At 39.6% G+C, this 17,532-nt stretch overlaps 1 protein-coding gene across 1 annotated transcript in view; it reads left to right on the forward strand.

Annotated features, from left to right (window-relative positions):
• vsig8a (V-set and immunoglobulin domain containing 8a) overlaps positions 1–17,532 on the forward strand; it is a 29,293-nt gene that overhangs the window by 7,312 nt on the left and 4,449 nt on the right. The window contains exons 4-6 of the mRNA XM_011481999.4: positions 3,808–3,960; positions 4,763–4,885; positions 11,149–11,290. Of these exons, the coding sequence (XP_011480301.2) occupies positions 3,808–3,960; positions 4,763–4,885; positions 11,149–11,290 (418 nt within the window). The remainder of the gene's footprint in view (positions 1–3,807; positions 3,961–4,762; positions 4,886–11,148; positions 11,291–17,532) is intronic.

Consider the following 17,532-nt stretch of genomic DNA (forward strand, 5'->3'; position numbering starts at 1 on the left):
TATTTTGAGTAGTTGTGATCAGTGAGTTAATTACTTTCTTCAGCTGGATATCTATAAAGAGTCCACTTTCCTGCATAGAGTTGCTCAACAGCAGGGGTGGCAACTTGCAGCCATAGGTGGTCAGAAAGAAAGCAACAATTTTCTCTGTTAAGATGAAGCACTGCTAGAAAGTGTTTCTTTTTGTCATGTTTCCTCTTAAAATCACAATCCACACACGATAAAAAACACTCTTAGCTTAAGCTGTAGCTGACCTCAGCCCAGATAACTATAGGCCAGGGCTTCTCATTCCTGGTCCAGGAGATCTACCACCCTGACTGTTTTCCAGATCTCCAAGCCCTGCTAGCTGCTGATTAGCTCAATCATATCTCCAGATTCTGATTGAATGAACACCCCTGATCCAGGTAATCAGCAGCAAGCAGTGCAGGGGAGAGCTGGAAAACAGGCAGGGTGGTAGATCCCCAGGACCAGGAACGAGCAGCCCTGCTAGGCGAATGGTGCTGGTGAACTTTATCACAATGTATCATGATGTTAAATAAATATTGAAGTCCCAACATTTAACGAACTCTCTGCAATTAACTAGAGACTATGTATAAAGATGCTGTATCAGTTGATTCAAATGCAAATCAAATTTAGACAGCTTTAAATGTAATTTAAAAATGGCAAATGGCAAATGGCTAATTGCGCTTTTCTACCTTCGTTAATGGCCCAAAGTGATTTATAGTCACAATCCCATCTCCCCATACACACATTCACACACTGACGGCAGTTTCACTGCCTAACAATGGCGCCAATCTGATCACCGCTTTACCTCTGGACCCTTTAGCCCAAAGAGAAACACTTAAATTCCTTAAAAAAGATATGGGAAATTGAATGTTGGAACAAAAACAAACATAAAAATCGGAAAACACACAATAAGAAGCAATGATGATACTAAAAAATAAAAACTGAAAAAAGCTTAGGAATACCCAAAGACAGAAAAAGCAGCTTGAGTGTGGGAAGTGCAGTGAATCTAACATAGTTTAGACTTCATTGTAAACTTAGCAGACATTTGAGTACATTGAAAAACGGATTCCACCCTGCTTCTTCACACTGTCTGGTTCTGACTCGAGGTTGTACCAGCTGCCTGCTGCAGGGAAATCCCAGAGTCTTGCTGGGTTTGTGTTCCACATAGAGACATGTGCTTAGGTGCCAAACAATTTAGTGATTCATATGAGAGAAGGAAAAATTTGAACTTCTAGAAGCAATGTGAGCCTCAGAATCTGAGCTGTTTTTGTAGAACAGACAGAGAACAGTAGTCCAACATGCAGAAGATCAGGACCACTGAATTGCTTCTTCTTTTTTTTAATTAAGATGACGAAAAGCTGGTTGACTAATAGTCTTTGAGCAGTGATGCTCAATTCTGGGTCAACTGTTACAAATGGCATTTTTTCATATTAGTTTTGTCTTAGTTGTTCTGGAGCCGAGCTCTTTTGTAACTCTCCTTCCTGTTTCCAAAGAAACAATAAGTTCTGTTTTTTCATTGTCTAACTGAAAGTCATTTGACTCCATGAAGGGTAGTTGGTAAAAACAGCTAGTTAAGTGTTGTCTGGATGACATTTAAATGTATTTCTTTTATCTGTTTACATAATTTTAGGGTAGTTGTGCAGGTGAAATGTCCAGTCGTCCTGGGGTCAAATTCTGGGGGACTCCATTCTAGAAAGTGTTTCAGGTTCATGCTCACCATGGGAACTACACAGAATAGACTTGATATCATTTAGTTTCCACTTAGTTTTTAGCACTGTTAAAGCTTGCCCTTTTTAGTTGCGCTGTCTGGGATGTTGTGTAATAACATGGAAAAAAACAAGGAAAAATATTAGTAAATTGTAGTAAGAATTCAGCGAGGTCTTAGCCACATGCAATGGGGATTGACCCATACAGGCGTTGTTGGCTGCAGTTCTTTGGGTTGTTCAGGCATGTGCATCAACATTTTCACTCTCCAACCTCACCAAGTGGTCAACAATGATGTGCAGTCCACCCGTGCCCCATACTGAATCAATTCAATTATATTAATATAGCTCAACATTACAACAATAGTTGTCTCAATGGGCTTCATACCGGTAATTGCATAAGAACATGAAATCAGTGATAAAATACAAAAAGTAATTGCTAAACTAGACTAAACATACTAAGCTAAACTGGCATCGCTGCCCTTAGACCCTCCTTTTCAGTAAGATAAAATGGATTCTGGGGGGAAAAAGAATACAACTCAGGGATGTACACATGAAGGAGGGATCCTCTCCCAGGATGGACAGGGGATGTACCAGAACTCTTAAGAGAAGAATTAACTTATTTAAACCTACAACTACATGTTTTAATAGTGTAGCAGATGGGCTTCATCCAGATGGAGTTGGGGAAGAACTGGGGGCGCAAGACGAGCCAGAGTAGGGTCCACAGCCAAGTGTAGGAGCAGGAGCAGGGACGAGCCAGAGCACCCTCCCCTCCCCTCAAACACAAAATTATAAGTCTGACTGCTCTGCTCAGAGACACAGTTCGCTCTGTCCACCGGCACCCGAGTCCGGACCGCGCAGGGTCCAGACATCAAGGGGCACAACGCGCACCCCCCCCCCCCCAACCCCCTCATGAGGGGTGCAAGAGAGCGGAGAGGCAAAGAGCCAGCGGGGCGAGGGCAGAGCGGCGCTTCACACCGGGCGTCTGCAGAGCAGCTGGTCGGTCCTGTTTGAGCTCCAAAGCCTTCTCTGGAGCGAAACATCGTCTATGCATGACGTTAAACCAGAGCAGCAGTGACACACGATCGGAATGAACCGTTTACATGAACAACGATCGGATCAACAATCGGCATAACCCACCTATCTCGATCGGAAAGAAACTTTGATCCTAACGAATCTGACCGGGGCAGAGAATTCCGAAGAGCGTGTTTACACGACACATTTTTCTTCCGATCAGGCGTTCTTTCCGTTTACTTTTGCCATCTTAGATGACCCCACCCTTACATTGACGTGTTCTCCCTACCATGACAAAGGTGGATAAAGGTGGAAAGATTTCATGTAATCCATGGACACCAGTGAGGTTCACAAATCATTGAAGAAAAAAGGTTCAGAGCACTGTCTAGTGGGTCTAGATGACCCAACTCCCAACGTTAAAGTCCCTAGGATAGCACAAGGGTTAATCTGGTTTTCAGTGAAGAGATTTATTCCATTTAACTGTGTTTGCTTAGTGTGATAAAAAAAACAACCCCGCTGCCACCCCTCACCCATCATCTCTCCTGTCATCATACTACCACTTAGCTGAGTTAGAGCCCTAGGATTTAAAGCTGTGCCTCAATGTTTCTCTTCTCAACAGAACTTCCAGCTAGCTTTTGCAATAAAAAATGAATCACAAGAAATGATCTCTTCTTAAAAAAAAAGGCACATTGTTTAGTGAATTGTTCGTGTTACTTTAAAGCAGCAAACAACAAATAGTGTGGAGAAGCAGAAGGTCTTTTTAAGGTGGATGTTAAATGTTTGAATTCCAGTGATTCATCCTGCAGCTTTATTTATTTAAACTTAATTTTTTTACAAATTTAATGCTAGATTATCTATTTGTGTTATGCAACAATGCGTGTTGGAAATTCCCCTCGTTAGATTAAGAAAATACTCTAATTGATATAGAAAATGTGCATTAAAATTCTGTTAATTATTTAGCAAATGTCTATTAAAAATATATCTGTAGATGCTTTACATTGTTTTTATGCTGTTTCTTACCATATCTTTAGAGCAAAAAATGGCTAAAAATGTCCAGACTCATCCATTTGTTTTTTAATGATTGCAGTGAAGCCATCTGTGCCAGAGTGTTGGTTACAGGGCGAGCAGCTCTTCGGAGAAGACGTGTCGCTGCACTGCCAGTCTGCCAAAGGCTCCACTCCCTTAAGATACACATGGAGGAGAGAAAGCATGGGTCCCATGCCTGCTGCTGCCACGCAGAGTAAGTCTGACCTCTGTTGACATCACCACAGTACTACACATCAAAGCTTTTTTGTGTGTAGATCATTTCTGTTGCTTTTGAGGGCAAAAATGACAACTAAACCGCCAAAATGCAACAAGAATTATGGCACATCAGCCGTTAAAAGACCCACTCCAATGAAAATTATGTTTTTGGTGTTTTTTAACATGTTCTTGTAGCATTTTTCTCACGATTGAGGACATTAAGTTGCGTTGCTGAGTATTTCTTTCCTCAAACGGTGGTCAATTAGGAGCAGACAAAAAATGTTGTTTAAAATAACTTTGAGTTGTTATGTACAAACTACACTTGTAGATGATTAGATCCATAAACATCTTCATTTTCCTTGTCTGAGCTGGCATCTGGCTCAAAACTGTAAAGCAGGATAACTCCAGTATTGCTCGCCACTTTTGTTGCACCGGTAATGTTAGGTTGGGATTGTGAGGGGCTGTAAGCCAGCCGGACAAAGTGTGAACAAAGGGATGATGGGAAACAAGGATAGGCTTACTCCACGCTAACAGTTCTTCCCACAACTCTAATGAATGTATAATGAATTTCTGCCGCTCTGCAGAAACTCTGTCCAAGAAAACAAAACACTTTTTTTATTTTGGCTAAAAGCTGCATGATCATAATTAAGACCACTGGGAACACTTTAAAAGAGATCAAAAGATGATTAGAATGAGGCTTCAAAAAGACAAAACATCTTTGATAGCTTTTGAACACAGCAGCACATGTCCGTATCATCTTCTAAAGATTTCTGAGTATGTTTTTTTGCATGTTCCCCCAGACAGCGTTACTGGCGAGCTGAGGCTCAGCAACCTCTCACAGAGCTTCGCCGGTACCTACCTTTGTGAGGTGAACAATGCTGTTGGAGCTCAGCGCTGCAGGATCAACCTGAAAGCCAACAAGCGTAAGAGAGTAAATCTGCACACTGATTGCTCCTGCATGGCACACATTGGGGGGAAAAAGACCCAAATTTTGGATTTCACTCTGTTTGTAGTCCTGTCACGACCCCAACCCGTTACTTCACGAATCACATTTCAGCACGTATGCTAAGCATCATCTTCTGTCATCCCCTGTGTTGACAGAAAAAGGTCACATTTGCCTGTGTTTAAAGTCACAACTTTCTTCACAAAACAGATAAACAACATTGACAATTTGAAGAAGGTAATAAAAAATGTAAAAAAATAGTGTTTTGAAATTGTAAGGATTGTTATCTACATGTTTGTGATACACTAGATAAATGAAAAGCAAACATGAAGCCGCAAAAAGACTGCACTTACCGTACAAATATCCGTTAAAATCAAGAAGTGAGATTTTAACTGCCAAAAGTACACTGCTCAAAAAAAATAAAGGGAACACCTAAACAACTCAATGTTACTCCAAGTAAATCACACTTCTGTGTAATCAAACTGACCAATTAGGAAGCAACACTGACTGACAATCAATTTCACATGTTTTTGTGGAGGTGGAATAGACAACAGCAGGGACGGGAACATGATTTTAGAGGGGCCGGGGCTCCAAGTTGGAAAAGGGCAGCAAAAACAAACATTGTTTTTGTGGAAATTTAGTAACATCTAAAAATAAAGTACTAATAGATAAATACTTGGCAAGTGACCTGTGTAGGTAAATTGTCATTTTTTTATCTACCGGTTAACAAATTATTCTCAACATGATTTCCTTCAGTTTATCACTTTATCTTATCTTCTAAACACAGGCTTTGTTTTATTTACAATATGTTAATATAGAAAAGATGATGAAACACAACGATGCAGAGTTTAAAGAAGGCTATTTTATTCAGAAAGTATTACATTAAACAGATACATTTAGAGTAACTTGTAGTCAGGAAGCTATAAACACACCCTAAATACGATTAAATTGTTTTGAAAATTCCACTAGTGTTTTATTTTGTACTAAGGACCCAGGTTCCTGTCCCTGCATGATCTGCTTTGTGTTGAATTGACGTCTGGCAGAAACGGACTCCCTGGCTAATATAGACCGTTTTTCTGTAATATGAACCACATTTATGCTCGTTCAAAACAGCAACTAGTTAGACCGGAACTCACAGGTTCAAGTTATTTCACTGTACACCTTCAGTTTTCTGTAGGACAACAGTTTCTCTCGCTGTCCCTCTCTGAGTCCGAACGGAGCCGCTAAGACAGAAGCGGCAGATAAAAAAAATCCGGATGACAAGAAAATGGGTCCGATAGAATACCGGGGAGGTTTTGTACGGACAAGTTTTTCTGGTATCTCTAACAGGAATTTATTAATATTAACACAAAAAAAATTATAAAAAGTGGGCATTAGGGAACTTTTTTAATACAAGGCATAAAGGGCAGGTGCGACAGCACCCCTAGGGCCCTATGAGTGCATTTGCCTGGATAACAGGTGGAAATAATAGGTGATCAGCAAGACACCTCCAATAAAGGAATAGTTCTGCAAGTGGTGACCACAGACAACTTCTCCATCCTTGTGTTTTCTGGCTGATATTTTGGTAACTTTGAATGCCAACAGTGTTGTCACTCCAGCAATACCATGAGACAGCGTCGACAACCCGCACAAGTGGCACAGGTAGTACAACTCAGGACGCCACATCAATGAGAGCTGTGGCAAGAAGGTTTGCAGTGTCTGTCAGCGTAGTGTCCAGAGTATCGAGGCCCTACCAGAACACCAAGATAGGCAAATTCCCCACTGGTGTCCTGTGCTCTTCACAGATGAAAGCAGGTTCACACTGAGCACATGTGACAGACGTGACAGCGTGGAGAACGGGGTGGCATTTCTTTGAAGGACCGCACAGCTCTCCATGTGCTGACCAAAATTAGCCTGACTGCCATTAGGTACTGACATGAGATTCTCAGGACCTTGTGAGACCACATGCAGGTGTGATTGGCCCTGGGTTCCTCCCAATGCAAGACAATTCTAGACCTCATGTGGCAGGAGTGTGTCAGCAGATACTGCTAGACAAAGGTATCAGAAGTATACCCAGGTGTTGCAGGGAAGTCATACGGGCACGTGGAGGCCACACACACACTACTGAGCCTCATTTTGATTTGTCGAAGTTGGATCAGCCTGTAGTGCGTTTTTTCACTTTGATTTTGCGTATCATTCCACAACAGACCTCCAATGGCTAGTAAATTTAATTTCCAACAATAATTTTTGGGTGGCTGTGTTGTCAGGACATGCAACTATGTAAAGAATAGAGCACTAAGAAAGAATGTTTCATTTGTTCAGGTATAGGATGTGTTTTTGTTAGGGGTCCCTTTATTTTTTGGGAGCAGTGTAAAATCAACTCTGACACCAAATTGCAGAATAAAGGTACACATATTATTGTTTTCCCAGAATGGCTTTAGGAGGCTTTTTAAACTAAACAATCTGTCAGAATGAGTTAATGCAGCAGATCCGAGCTGCTCTGGCAAAAATGGAAAGTAGACGTATCGGAAAGTTGTGTCGCATGAAATGAATGAGGTAGCTATAAAAGCACCAGCAGGAAATGCAGCCAGTGGTTCAGCGGGCTATTAGAGAAAGAAAAATCTGCACTCGGATCCATGCTTATAGAAGAAAACGACATTCTTTGGATCCATTAATGAGTTAGTCTCTGCACGCCTCATGCTCTGTATAAGAAAGCCCTGAACACACATTAGCGCTAGCCCACAGCTCCTTGATTCAGAAATTTTGTGGCTTTGAGCAGCAAATGAATCATTTCTGTTTCAAGTGGAGCTGCAGCTTCAGACCAAAGATTGTTGCCCTGGGGCTCAGCCACAAAGACAAGAATCTTTGAAAGATAATCACCAGGGCATCATAGAATACCGTAAATTTGTTTGACTTCTTTTTAACTTAGTTTAACTTAATTTTTTTAGTGTTTAAACTTTTTTATTAATCTCAAATAGTAGCATTTATTTTAAACAGGACCCTGACTATATATATATATTTTAAATCTAATTAATAATATGAGCTTTTAAGTTGTTGATTTCTTGGTCAGACAATCTCCTAATAGATTATGGAAGCTATTTTATTGATTTTTATTTCATTTCTACTTACATTTTATTCTGTTTTATGCTATGACAAGGGGGAAGAGATCTGGAAAATGAGTTTGCTTCCACGGAAAGAGTAACAGTTTAAAAACTTTGGGTACAGCTTGTTGTACCTTGCTGTGTCTAGATTGCTACATTAAAGCAAACTGAGGAGGATGGATCCAGTTTTAGCTGTGCACCATCATTTTCTTCTCCTTGGTATTTATAAGAAAAGCTTCTAACTAGATATTTCAATTGGAATAACACTTTATTTTTATTTTGATCCCCTTGACAGAAATAAGAGACTTTTTTCAAGGCATCCACTGTGATACTGTGGGTTGGTGTCCAAAACAACATTTTATTCAGTTTTTTATATTTTCTTTTTTTAATTTTACCAAATTTTGTTAATCCATAATTTGTCCTTTCACTCACTGCTGGTTATGGAACAATTTTGCACAATGTGTCTGATATGAATTTAGAAAAACAGGATTTTATTTTAAGTGGGCTTCATTTCTTGAAAGAAGCTGCAGATTTCATGAAAAGGATTCATCAGAGGAAAGCACAAACTTCTTTTTTTTAACCATTAATGGTTTAAAAAAACATTAATCTGCTGCTCTGCAGTGACAGAGCAGCAAAGCTGTAGTTTATACAACCAGTCCATACCTGTATGATGTTGTTACTAATGAAGAACTGCACCTTTGAGGACTTTATAAAACTAGCTGCTTTAACCAATGAAAACCTGGCGTCCACATGTGTGGACATCCAATTTTGGGACATCAGTGGGGGATCTCTCTATGTGGAGTCTGCAAGTACTCCCTGTACATGCGTCGGTTTTCTCCAGAGCCTCCGGCTTCCTACCACCGTCCAAAAACATACTTCATATGTTAATTGGTTTCTCTAAATTGTTTCTATAGGTCTGAATGTGAGTGTACACTGGTATGTGATCAGTGGCATTGCAACAGTCTAGCGACCTGTCCAGGATGTCCCCTGCGTTCACACAAGAGTGGCCAGGATAGGCTCCAGCAGCCCTGTGACCCCCAAAAGGGAAAAAACGGGTTTAGAAGATGAATGAATGAATGAAAGATAGAATTTAAAAAAAAACAGCAGGTTGTGAAGCAGGAGCAGACAAAAAAAGGCTATCGGAAAGAGATAATTTTTGTGATATAGAAAGTATGCTGGGCGGGCCCCCTTCCAATGTATTAAATTGCAGATGACTAGATGCATGTGCCGGAACATCTTTTTCTCAAAACTGTTTTCTTCAAAACTCAATGGCTGGATAGCTCCAATATTGCTCGCCATTTTTGTTGCACCGCTAATGTTAGAATGGGCGTGTGAGGGGTGGTAACTAGTGGGAGGGCATGTAAACTGATGGATGACAGAAAGTGGAGCCAGGTTTGCTCTGTGCCAACAGTTCCACCCACAACTCCGAGGTAAATTCTAATAAACTCCTGCCGCTCTGCAGAAACTATATTCTAGAAAATGACAGACTTTTGGATTTTGGCTAAAAGTAATCATTATTAACCCTTGTGCTAACCTAGGCACTTTAACGTTGGTTGTTGGGTCATCTAGACCCACTAGACAGTGCGCTGAACCTTTTTTCTTCAATGATTTTTGATCTTCACTGGTGTCCATAGATTACATGACATCTTTCCACCTTTATCCACCTTTGTCATGGTAGGGAGAACACATCAATGTAAGGGTGGGGTCATCTAAGATAGCACAAGGGTTAAAAGACCACTGGGAACGCTTAAGAAATAAATCAAAGATGATTGGAGTGGAATGTGTATTTATTACTGATTTATTTATTTGACACAGGGACAGCGCATAATAATAAACACTCCTGTCAATACGCCAGAGTTAGCCAAAAAGGGCTATTTTTCCTTTGGCGCTTTATAGGTAGAATTTAAAATCACCCTGAAAGATAAAAACAAGATTATATATATCGAACAATACATTCAGTAAAATTTGCAGTTAACCTAAAAGTAAAATAGCAATAATATAATACAAATCAGATACATTAACGGGACTTGATTAAAAAAAAACAAAAAAACGTATTAACCCAAATTATTAACTTATTGACCCAAAATAAAAAAGAATCCTTTTTCATTTGTTCATTTAAAAAAAATGCATTACTAACCATTGGATAGTCTATTATTTCGATTAAAGTCTATTTCAAAGAAAAAACCCTGATTAAAATCATTTAACACTACAAGAACGGCAGAGATTTAGACAGAATTGAATCTTTTTATTTAAAATTCTTCAGGATTTGCATTGATGAAATAGATCAGGTTATCTTTCAGACAAACTTTCCTATTTGCGCAACTTCTCTTGCTTTTTAAATACCCAGTCCTTGATCTGCTATTTTGACAGATGCAGCCACAAATATTCACACTTTCTATGTTCTAAGGGATCTATTATGCAGTTTTCTTGCACCACAGTCGTGCTCTGTGATAATACTTTTTTTTTAGCAATACAAACCGTTGTATAAAGCAGAGACAAAGCAGAAAACCTTGAAAAGCATTCATTGAGTTCATTGAGTGTCAAATATATTTCCTTACTTTTGTTCCTTTCTATGAAACACGTACAATAGCAGAAAACACAATTTTGAATGCCAGGGTCTTTCACTCGCACAAAGTGTAGCTGAAAGCAACAAATCTTCGACAGACAAACAAGGACAGAACCTAGATTTTCCCCAACAAACATCTAAAGAAACTTCTTCTGTAATGGATGCTTGCATTTCAAGAAAAGCTTCTGCACAAATGACTGGACATTAGAAGCAGGATCTCAGGATAAAGGCTGATATAATGTGTAACATTTGTGCTATCCTAGGCACTTTACCATTGGGAGTTGGGTCATCTAGACCCACTAGACAGTGCTCTGAACCTTTTTTCTTCAATGATTTGTGATCTTCACTGGTGTCCATGGATTACATGAAATCTTTCCACCTTTATCCACCTTTGTCATGGTAGGGAGAACACGTCAATCTAAGGGTGGGGTCATCTAAGATAGCACAAGGGTTAAAAAGAAGCTTTTCAACCATCATTGTTGACATCTTGTCGGTTTTTGCAATAAAAGGCAGAAAAAACGAATTATGTGAATGCAATGGAACACAGTTTTGCTTTTTTGTCGTTGATTTTCTGTTCTTTGTGGGTTTTTTTTTTAGCTCCAAACAGAACTGGGGTGATCGTCGGCACCCTTGTTGGCTCTCTCCTCCTCATCTTCATCCTGCTCGTCTTCCTTGTGCTTCTTTACTGGAAGCTGAGAAACAGACTTTACAATGAGAAAGAGTTCTCCAACGAGATCAGGTAAGATTTGGCTGAACCACAAAAAAAAACAAACACTGGACCCAAAATCTTTACCGTCACTATTATTATTGTTAGTCTATATAAGTCTAAATATTTGAATAATTTATTGATGTGTATTGAAACTCATAAAAGCCTATTGGATTGTATTTTAGAAAAAGTTGTATTATTAAAATGCAGTTTCAAGGTCAGCTAAAGCTGCCAGAATGTTCTGATAGCTTCCTTCAGCTCCTCTGCCTCGTTAGTGTTGGCCAGTCACTTACAAGGACTCCATGATCCCTAAAACAAGGATTGCACTTTAGGAGAGAAGGCAGATACCAAGTACTGCTGGGAAATAAAACTATCCATCCTAATGAATCTGGCCGGCAGAGTAAAGTATGAATTGCTCTAAAAACATTTTGGTAGATGAATGCACTGACCCTGAAGCTGGTAAAACACTGTGGAGCAACACCACTGGACAAGGTAACTGCACAAACTGCCACTAAGAAAATGGATCAACTTGGATCCTGTGTATCTCTCCTCTTCTTTTGAAATTTGGGACCTTAATTTCCAAAAGAAATGCAGTATTTTCTGTTACATGAAATAAGGATGGTGATTCTCTGAGCGACAGGTTTGTTTGTATTTTTCCTCGCCGGGTATGACCCACCTGTTGTTTCTGGTTCAGGATCAACTTGACACTAAAAATGACGATCAAAGTCTGTAACCTGGATACTGGCTCTCAAAGCTCTGACTACAGCAGAGGTCCATTATGTTATTTCTTTTGGAGTCAGAAGTTTTTTTCACAGGTTTTGTTCCGTAAGTCAATGTGCTTGAATCCAGCATTTTGTTAAGAGCCAACTTCTTTAGCAGTGACTTTTTGTGTTTGGTGTGAGGTGGCAGTGATCATCTTCAGGACAACAGTCAAGTCAGCAGTCTTCTTCAGTCAAACCTTGAAAGTGTTTTGAGTCGACAATGGGAATACAGTGCAACACCACAAATATTCCGAATGTAGATGTTTTAAAATAAACTGTGTTTAACAACATGAAATACATTAATCCTTTAAATCCAGGGATATTTATAAGTAAGTTTTATTATTAAGGAAAAATGGCACAAGCCTTCAACCAAGTAAAATGTATTCTACTCCCAATCAGCTTTAATTTCATGTCTTACAAATACAGACGTCATCAATGCCTTCATAGAATTCTTTCAAGGTATCTGCAAATCCTTATCCAGTGAGGGGAATTTTTGCTCTGATTTGATGTTTAAGGTCATAATGCTGAAGTTGCTTGATACATAAATAACTCCTCTTATAAATGTACAGTGGCTTTTTCCGTGATGGTTGTCAAAGAACTAAGAACAGACTTCTATGAATTTAAAGGCAGGAATTCGATCATGGCTGATAAGAAAGTGCACTAATGGCTCAGAGTGAGGACTAATTAACCCTTGTGCTATCCTACTTCAACATTGGGAGTTGGGTCATCTAGACCCACTAGACAGTGCGCTGAACCTTTTTTCTTCAATGATTTGTGATCTTCACTGGTGTCCATGGATTACATGAAATCTTTCCACCTTTATCCACCTTTGTCATGGTAAGGAGAACTCGTCAATGTAAGGGTGGGGTCATCTAAGATAGCACAAGGGTTAAGGGGAAGCGCAGGAGTTCCTTACAGCTCCCTTGACGTTTGTACAGCTACCTTAAGAGACGTCATGACAATAGAACATACCATTGATGTGTGTGTGGTAGGTATCTCGTGAAGTATTTATAAGGATATTGTGAGTTTCATGCACTACTGATGTTCAGTTGATGTTGTACAGGGCCTTACGCAAAACTCAAGTTGTTAGCAAGGTGCAAGTGCTGGCTCCTTACTGACTGCATGCAAATGCTGCACACACAGGGTGTTTAGGTGATATATAAAGCCTCTGGGGTTCTGTGGCGGAGACGTCTTGCATGATTGGGCTGACCTCGGACCAAATGAAGAGACCCCTGAGCCCAGACCACTTCAAATCAAAGAGCAAGGGGGAGAACGGAGCGAATGTGAGCCAGCAAAATGTCTGGAATGCGAATAAACAGACTTCTATGAATTTAAAGGCAGGAATTCGATCATGGCTGATAAGAAAGTGCACTAATGGCTCAGAGTGAGGACTAATTAACCCTTTGTGCTATCCTAGACACTTTAACATTGGGAGTTGGGTCATCTAGACCCACTAGACAGTGCTCTGAACCTTTTTTCTTCAATGATTTGTGATCTTCACTGGTGTCCATGGATTACATGAAATCTTTCCACCTTTATCCACCTTTGTCATGGTAGGGAGAACACGTCAATGTAAGGGTGGGGTCATCTAGGATAGCACAAGGGTTAATGAGTGCCGTGTGGAGTGAATAATCACCCAGTAGATCTTCCTCATTCCTCAAGCTCGTAGAAAATAATGAGCGTGAACACTTTTTCTCTACTGGCTCTCACCACTTGGCTAATTCCTTATTTTTAATGTGTGCCCTATGCAGGTTTGCAGGTTTTTTGCAGACAGACAGCCTATATCCACAAGTCAGGGAAGTGTCTCAGGCACAACCTTCAGTAAACTTGGAATAGATATAAAAAAATTTAAAAAAAGAGAACTTCGTCTTGAGTCAATCAGTAAAGCAGTAATCATCTAGGTAGACGTCTGCATGGTGCAGTCATCAGCTCACTGCAAAGACTGAAACAACATCTTTAAAAAAGTATCTCATCAATACTTTAAACCCTGGGTCTCTCTGCAGCTCCTGTTAAAGTCATCATATCATTTGCTGTAAAGTAGGCCAGTGCTTCAGTGTTTCCCTCCTCCTCACATGCTCTGTCCAGGTTTGTTTTGCTTGTTTATTTATCTTTAAAGACAGTGCTAACTGACCTGAAATCCCAGCTTCCTCTCTCTTCTTCAGTGCTGCCTGATTAATAGTCAGTGAAGAAAAAAAAGATTGTCAAAACAGTTAATAGCTGTAGCGCAACCATCACTCTGATGCAGCATTTCCAATGCCTGGGAAAACACATCTTCCTCTTTCTACTGAAGTGAATTCTACAGGATCGCAGATGCAGAGGTGTGTGACCGGGTTAAGCGTGTTGCCCCTCTCTGGATCAGTTCTAGCAGAAAACCAACCCTCTGCTGTATGAAAGGATTTCAAATCTCTCACACTCCACTGAGTATTTCCTTCAAAAACAGGACTCAGACTCTTTTTAACAGACTGCCCTGGCCTAAAACCAGGCATGGAAAAAAAAACACACACCAAACCCACTTGTAGTGTCACACCTTAATTAACCCTTGTGCCATCTTAGATGACCCCACCCTTACATTGACGTGTTCTCCCTACCATGACAAAAGTGGATAAAGGTGAAAAGATTTCATGTAATCCATGGACACCAGTGAAGATCACAAATCATTGAAGAAAAAAGGTTCAGCGCACTGTCTAGTGGGTCTAGATCATTGTTTTTCAACCAGTGTGCCGCGGCACACTAGTGTGCCGTGGGAGATGGTCAAGTGTGCCGTGGAAAATTGCCCTCATTAACTGATCTAAAAACATTTCCCCTCTCCAGGAAATCAGCTCTTTGTTCATCCATACAGGTCCTGAGAAAACACTGAGTAGTTAGGAATATGAAAGATCATAAAATGCTTTTTTCTTTGTGTTTATTTGATTCTATTAAAGACATTTTGATAAGAATTACGGTAACGCGATTTAGCTTCAGCTATAACTGTTTTCTGAAAAGTCCCGCAGCTTTCACCGTCTCCACGACTCCACCAATCATTCTTGAAGGCTAAATCACATGTCATCAGTCTGACCAATCAGAAGTGTTTAAAGTCTTCACTTCCTTGTTCCGATTCCTCTCATAAAGTCTCTCAGTTCCAACAAAAACACCAGCTAAAGCTCGTCTTTAGCGGTGTAGCTTTCCACAGAATCCGGTATCAGACCGTGGAACAAGTGAACAAAACAATGAAGCTCAGAGACGCGAGTCTTTCTGCCGTTTTCTCGCAGTATTCACACTACATCTCCCATGATGCATTGGCTTAAATGGACAGCGCCTCAGCGTACAATGAGTCGTTCTTGTTACACGTCTTGAAACCACAACGAACATACAGTTTGTATGTAACTTAACTTTTATTACATCTTTTAGAAAAAACATCTGCAACTTCCTGCTTTTTCTGCCACAATTATCACAAAAATGCACGTCAGATTGCCCGGGGGGGGGGGGGGTGTAGATCAAAACAGACTGAGTTTCTGCTTTTTTGTTTTGTTTTAGGATGCTGGTGTGCCGCGGGATTTTTGTCAAGGTTAAAGTGTGCCGTGGCTCCAAAAAGGTTGAAAAACACTGGTCTAGATGACCCAACTCCCTACGTTAAAGTGCCTAGGATTGCACAAGGGTTAAATTCTAACATGCACATGACTTAAAAGGTAATTGAGGACTGACAAAAAAAACCTAAGTGATCGGTCATATGTGAATGCAGTGTTTTACTGGACAGATCAAGTTCCTCTCATTTTCTGACTTCCATTTTTTTTTACCTACAAACATTGATCTAAACGTTTGTCCAATCAGATCAAGATCAAAAGTTCAATTAAAACTAATAATGAACTAATGAATATAGAGAAAATAAAGTCCTGTCCTGTTTAAAAAAAAAAACAGATCATCCTATTCAACATCAGTTGCTTGATGAAGACCCACTTTGATGAAAATCATGTTTTTAGCACGTTCTTGTGGGATTTTTCTTACACATATATAGAGAAAATTAAGATGAAAATTGTGTTTCTGAGTATTGGTTGCGAGGTTGCACGGTACCAACTATCCCGATGGCCCAGTGGCCATCTGCTCTTTACCCCACTGAAACTGAGTTTGCTTTCAAATCACTAAAATGTAATTAAAAGTAGTAAATAATACAAATCTCATTAAAACTGACTAAAGGATTTAACTTTAGAGGATTAAAAAGCAATAAAATGGGGTTTATAAGAGATCTTTCTTCAAAGTTTCTGTTGATAAAAGGATTTGACAGCTGATAACTGGATTGATCTGTTTTGTCTAACAGAGACCTGGCTGCACCATGAGCAATGTGTTAAGCTGACACGTTAGGCATGTGATGAAAGGTCAAGAATGTCTGAAATGTGGGTTCTTGAATGCACTTCTAGCCTATTGTATTCACACTAGACAAGCAGAGAAGGTTTTTTTTAATTTTTCTACTGTTTACAGGTTTATGTCCGCCACCTACAGTTTCAAGAGGCTTGGTGCTAAATGTCAAACAACAGAGTAAAGGGTGTTGCTGCAATTTAAAATTCAGATATAGAGTAAAGTCATTGAACCAAAACTGGTTAAGCTTATTTGAATGTCTGAGATTTACTTTTTTCATTTAAAAGCACTGTTGACTGTCACTAGTTTTAAAAAACATGATTTAGTGTTAATTACAAAGGGGGATTCATGTAAATGTGAAAATGATAGCTTAAAAAACCCTAAACTTCCACATTAAAGTCATTTACATTTTCTCTAGTAGTGCACTGATCTACTCATTCACCCATACAAATGCTTGATCTTGTTCTAACATTTGGCCGGAAAATATGTGTCATCCTGTCCTGTACTATCTGAACCTCTTTTAACAGTTTTTAAATTTACTTTGGCTGACTATCCAGCACCTGAAAGCAAAACGCCATAAACTCAATCTATGTCAGAAAATACCAATATTTAATTCAAAGAAAAAAGGATTCAAATACCTTCTTTCTATTCATTTGCCATTCACTAACATCTCTTTATTGATGAATAGTGAGAAGGCCCAACAAAATGCTAGAACTTCCCATTATTCATACATGATGGGAGCAAACATGAACCTTGCAGGAGTCAGACTGACTGTAGGTCAGAGTTCTGTTGAACCATGTTTTCTTCTAGATCAGGGGTCATCCAAACTAGGCTCTTGAGCCACATGTGGCTTTTTTATCACTCACCTGTGCTTCTATGAGTTTGAAGAAAAAAGTCATTAATTTGAAACAATAAAGACTCAGCTTAGTTTAATTTTTTTAGTTAGTTGGGTTTTTTCCTTTATATTTCTGAATTGAGGTGCTCTTAAAATGAACTACCGGTAGTTGCTGAGATTAAGCTACGTCAAGAGGTATGGTGTGCTTTACAACTGTTCCTAAATGCACCTGTGTCAGATAACTGAACAAAATGATGGGAATGGTTCAACTACTGTAACAACTGTTTATTATTAGACTCAATTTAAAGCCCATATCCTTATCTTCTGCTGCATAGCAAAATCCGAAGCAA

This window comes from Oryzias latipes, chromosome 12 (genome assembly GCF_053564925.1).
Source record: "Oryzias latipes strain Hd-rR chromosome 12, Olatipes_Hd-rR_3.1".
Classification (NCBI taxonomy): Eukaryota; Metazoa; Chordata; class Actinopteri; order Beloniformes; family Adrianichthyidae; genus Oryzias; species Oryzias latipes.